We start from the raw sequence: 5,354 nt of genomic DNA, 5'->3' as shown, positions 1-5,354 counted from the left end.
CTGCTGCTGCTGCTGCTGCTGCTGCTGCTGCTGAGCGCCTGCAAAGGGGGCACCCAGGGCCCTGCCCCGCTCACCCAGCTCTCCTCACCCAGGTGGTACCCGGTGGCGGGGCAGGCAAAGCTGCTTCCCTGCACCTCTGCCCCCGAGCCAGGCACCGGCAGCGCTGGGCCAGCGATGGCCACGGGGGTCTGCTCTCCTGGGCAAGGCAGCTCAGTGCCCCCGGCTGCAGGCGCACGGCAGGCCACAGCTGCTCAGTCCCGTATAAGACATCAGAGAAGCCACACAGCCGCCAGTATGCTGTTTGCACCCTGGTGAGAGGTGCAGGCAAGGGAATTTGGGGCTTTGCCGTGAGATTCAATTCCGTTTCACCCAGCTGTGTGATCTTGTTCCTAGAAAAAACAACGGAAGAGCCCCAGGTTTCCCCAAGGACCCCCGGCGCACGTGCGGACGTGCCCCCTGCCGAGTGCTCCGGATTTCACACGTGCCAGACGCAGGGAAAGAGCCGGGCAGCCAGCTGCCCCCGGCGGGGTGCTCAGCCCCGGCACCTCGGGGTGGGCGAGGGGCCCAGTGCTGGCGGGCGGCGCGGTTAGAGGGGGGGAGGGGATCCCCGGCGGGATGGGGAGCTCTGCTCCTCCCAAATCGGGGGGGGGGGTTAGGGGAGGTATTGCTCTACACCCATCCTGCCCCAACCGCTTCCCCGCACACCCGCTGGCGCTGTGCCTGGCGCTGCCCAGGCTGCTCCCCCCGTTCCCAAGCCAGATCCGCGGTGTGCAGCAGGGAGACCCCCCCTCCTCTCAGGTCGTAATTAAAAGCTTCCAGCCCACGAGGTCAAGTAGAGAGAGGAAAAGCAAACCGGAGCCAGGCCTGCCAGGGAGGCGCTGTGCCCTTCGCCCTCCGCTGAGCCCGGGCAAGCCTCATCAGCGCCAGCCCTCCCGCAGCCCCGCGAGGCTCGCGGCAGCTGCAATGAGGAAGGAGGCAGGAGCGCGGGGGGTCCCGGCTGGCCCCCGCTGCCCGGGCGGTGTTGCAGCCGTGTGCCACAAGCAGGGTTGGAGCAGGCACATCGCTCCCGGCTCGGTGCGGGCGGCTGCGGCCCTGCGCGGAGGCCCCCACGGACACCTGCGCGCTGCAGCGGGGCTAGATACGAGCCCAAACACAGCTCCCGGCCTCCAGGGTTCAACCCTGCGCAGGGGCACGGCGCTACCCGTCCTCCAGCCGTGCCACCCGTGCCCCGCGCATGAGGAGGCACCAGCCAAGGGTCGTGCCGTGCCCCCGCAGGGCTCTGCCGCGCGGCCCGTCCCCACCTGCACAAAACCAGCCCGGCTCGGCTCGGCAAGCCTCGGCTGGCCCGCGGCCCGGCGCGGAGAGCTTGGTCGGGGCGGCAGACGCAGCACTGCCGGCGCCGGGCAGCAGCGCAGGGGCGGCGATAAGAGCGAGGAAGAGCTGCAGGCCCTCGGGGAGCTCTGGCAGATAGGCAGCGGCTGCGTGCCTGGGCCGGCGCTGCGTGGCACGGCCGCTCCTGGGCCCCGAGGGCTGGGGAACGGCGCCCTGGGAGGCTCTGCCGCCCTGGGAGGCTCCGATGTGGAGCAGGAGCATGACTCAGCCCCGAGCCGCTGGCTGCCCCCGCACCCCCTGCCCCACAGCTGAGCCGGACTCAAGCAGCACCAGGACCTCGTCTCCAGCATGACCACAGCCAATCCCGTCCCCGGGACTGGACGGACAGACAGACGCCCCCTACCCAGCCTTGCTTATCAAGATTTATTGGGAGAAATCGCACAGTGAGGAAGGGGGGGGCTCCAGGAAACTTCCGCTCAGTGAGCGGCAGCTCCCGGACGGGCTGTGGGCAAACGGACCTCCCGCCGCGGGGCTGCACGGCGCCCGCCAGCGGGGCTGCTCCGTCGCTCCCTCCATCTCTGCCCCCTCTCAGAGTCTCGTGTGCTGCTCGACAGCGTGGCGAGAGCGGCCCCCCGGCCCCGGGCGCGCTCAGCCCTCGGCGGGCAGGGCGGGCACGGAGGCCAGGGCGGGCAGCAGGCGGGCGTAGATGTCGATGCCCCGCAGGAAGACCTGCTCGTTGAGGAACTCGTTGTGGTCGTGGAGGAGCACCGGCGTGCGGTTCATGGGCGAGAAGCCCACGGCTGGGTGTCCCGCCTACGGCACGCGGGAGAGCGGGGTGAGGCAGGGAAACCGAGGCACAGGGCAGAGAAAGCAGGAAAGGGAGGAGCAGGGAGGGACACCCCGAGTCCGGCCCTGCCGTGCCGGGTTGAACACGGGGCGCGAGGTGCCAGCGGGCTGCCGTCGGCACTCACCGCTCGGATGTAGCGGCTGTCGGTAGCAGCGGGGAAGATCTCGAGCTTGAGCGGCAGCTTCCTGCCGAGGGAGATGCTGCATTGGCGTGGGTGCCCCGGCCACCCTGCGCCGAGGAGGCAGAGCACACCAGCCCGGCGGGTCCCCGAGCCCTGAGCTGTCCCCCCTTGGGGCCACTCCACTGCATCCCTTTTCGGGGGGACGCTACTCACATGTCCCTGCAGACCCCGCTGAAGGCTTTCCACCATGGGTCCGTCTCCTCCGTGGAGGTGATGTGCTGGTCCATGCACTTCTGGAGAAGGGAGAGGGCAGGTGATAGGGGAGAGGGGGGGCACCCAGTGGGCAGGGCTGGTCCAGCCCCCCGCCAGCCCTCACCTGGATGAACTCGTAGGTGACGCCGTCCCCGGCGGCCTGGCACCACGCTGCCACCTGCTCTTCGAACGCCTGCCGGAGGGGCCACAAGAGGGGTGTGAGTGGGGCAGCCCCGAGCCCGCTCCCCTCCTGGGCCGGGCCAGGCCAGCATCACACCCACCTTCAGGTCCACGGTGGGGGGGATGCGGACGTCGAAGCCGACTGCCATCTCCGAGGGCACCACGTTGAAGGAGACGCCCCCCTCCAGCATGGTCAGGTTGAGCGAGGTGACGTCCCCCAAGGTCAGGCCTGTGTCGGACCTCAGCCTCGGGGGACGCAGGGGAGAGTCACCCCCTGCCGCCACAGGAGGAGGGAAAGGGCTCCCCAGCCCTGCCGCCACCCCCAAACAGGTAAACTGAGGCACGGGGTTGTGCTGCTGGAACGGACACGCGCTTGGGATCCCAAGGAGCCCAGGAGTGGGCAGGGCCCCTCCATGGACCGAAACGGAGCCGGTGCCAGTGCCCGGTCCCTACCTCTGCTTCTCGCTCTCCCTGAAGGCCAGGAAGGAGGTGATCACTTTGTGCTGGGGAGACAAACGCGCAGGGTGAGGGCCGGCTCTGCGCGGCACGCGACCCCTCCGGGCTCCCCCCAGCAGCCACGGGGCAGGCAGGAGGGCACCCTGGGGGCACCCCATCGCTTACCATCTTCTCGGCTGCTGTGTTGCTGATGAAGCGAGACCCATGGCCGGGGCTGCCCACACACTTCACTTTAATCCCTGCCGCACCAGGGGCAGAGGCATTGAGCATGCAGCCCGGCACGTGCCCGGCGCCCCGACGCCGGGGTGATGGGCAGAGCCAGGGCTGCAAGGGCGGCCACACGCTTACTCACACCAAGGGCTTTTTTCGCCGTAGAAGACGCTGAAGGTGTCRGACGGGCTGGCCAGGCCTGCGGTGGGCACGGAAGAGACATTAGTGGGGCACACGGGTGCTGAGTATGTCCTCTTGCCCCCATGCCCTCTGCACTGCCACTCTGCCTTGGCACGGGAGATGGAGCAGTCAAGAGACGGCATTTCTCCCCCAGGCTGGCACTGCCGGGGCCACAGATGGGGGGAAGGAGCCAGGCCAGGGGTGGGGAGTGATGGGGTGCCCTGAAGGGGCCCCCAGAAGCCATGCCAGGTGCTCAAGGGGCAATGCCAACATGCAGAGGGATGCATGCCAGGAAGAGGTGCAGGTCCTGTGGAGCCCAGGCGATGCCCTCATCCCCCGGCAGCCCTGCCACCCCTCACCTTCGTCCAGGGCGAAGCCCACGTTGAGTGCCTTGAACTCAGGGCGCTGCACGAACATCTCCATGCCCTTGTGTCCACCCACCTCCTCGTCTGCGGAGGAAAGCCTGGCATGGGTGAAGGACCCAACGTGTCCCCCACCCCATGACCCCCTGCCCTCCTTCGTGAGGTGAGTTTGAAACCTGGACAGGCTGACAAGGGTCCCTCGTGAGCAGAGGGTGCCTGTCAGGTGGCCAGATGCCATGGTGAGGGACACACACACAGTGTCACCCAGCTGCCAACCCCCTCTGTCCCTCCAAGTGGGAACTCACCGGGCACAAAAGTTAGGTGGATGGTGCGGGCAAAACACTTCCCCTCTGCCTTCAGTCTCCGGATGGCCTCGAGGTACCTGCAGGGCAGAGGCGTCATTAGGGTGCCCGGGCACACGGAAGAGACGGGCACGGCATGCTCAGAGCCACCCCAAACCGGGCTAGGAGGTGGCAGGAGCGCGCTGCTCCTTCCTGGCACCAAGGATGAGGTGTCCAGGGAGGGTGGCATCCTGCCCCACCCCAGGTGGACTCCTGCCCCGCTCAGAGGTACGTCCACCTCCGCGCCCCCTCGCCCACGCCGTGCCACCACCCAGCGCAGAGCCCTTCACTCACTGGATGGAGACGCACTTCATGTCCTGGGCGCCCCGGGCGTAGATGTTGCCTTGCGAGTCCTTAACAGCTTCGAAGGGGGGGTAGGTCCAGTGCTCCTGCAGGGACGAACAGCACCGGCTGCAAAGGGCACAGCGGGCACCAGGGGACAGCTTTCCCCTCCAGGCACAGCGGTGACCCAAGGCAGGCAACAGCCCAAAGCGAGGCAGTCTAGCTTCGGTGTCTGCTGGGCAGGGCAGGACAGCCCAGGCGGCTGTGACGGGGACATCCTTGCCACCCCTGGCCGAGCCTGGATGGGTGCCACAGCTCCCACGACCTCCTGCTGTCCCTAGCGTGACTCCGGCGGCGCCCGCCCGAGCGAATGCAGCCTCGCGCTCCCCGTGCCCTGTCTCTGCTCAAGGGAGGAAAGCACTGGGCAGGAACGGGCTGCTTTCCCCYGACGCTGGCAAGCTAGCAGAGATGGCACCAGCGCAGCTGCAAAATCCTCTTCACCCAGGACCCCCAAATCCTGCCCGGCTTCCCCGCTTGCCCACACCACCCTCCGCCCTTCCTGGCACCTCGAAGACCGGCACGACGTCCGTGTGGGAGTTGAGCAGGATGGAGCGCAGGCGGGGGTTGGTGCCCAGCCAGGTGAGGACCAGCACCACGCGGCCCGGGCACACCTACGGAGCAAAGGCAGGCGTCACCGGGGTGCCAGCCACGGGGCCGGGCCAGGCGGGCTGCAGAGGAAAAGCAGGAGCCTGGGAGGTTTCTTAACAGCCCCGGCAGGTCACCCCTTTCTG

At 68.3% G+C, this 5,354-nt stretch overlaps 1 protein-coding gene across 1 annotated transcript; it reads right to left on the bottom strand.

Moving 5' to 3' along the window:
- Positions 1-1,748: 1,748 nt before the first annotated feature.
- On the bottom strand, positions 1,749-5,234 carry ACY1 (aminoacylase 1; the record flags this gene model as incomplete). Its single annotated transcript, XM_026071468.1, has 12 exons — positions 1,749-2,145; positions 2,304-2,364; positions 2,514-2,593; positions 2,677-2,745; positions 2,834-2,978; positions 3,186-3,235; positions 3,354-3,427; positions 3,541-3,597; positions 3,938-4,027; positions 4,246-4,322; positions 4,576-4,670; positions 5,130-5,234. Coding segments are annotated over 12 exons (1,068 nt in total), but the record flags the coding sequence as incomplete, so codon positions are not given.
- Between the last annotated feature and the right edge of the window lie 120 nt (positions 5,235-5,354).

This window comes from Apteryx rowi, unplaced genomic scaffold, assembly GCF_003343035.1.
Source record: "Apteryx rowi isolate R43461 unplaced genomic scaffold, aptRow1 scaffold_326, whole genome shotgun sequence".
Lineage (NCBI taxonomy): Eukaryota > Metazoa > Chordata > Aves > Apterygiformes > Apterygidae > Apteryx > Apteryx rowi.
The sequence above is the reverse complement of the archived record's forward strand: the minus strand, read 5'-3'. Positions and strand labels throughout refer to the sequence as shown.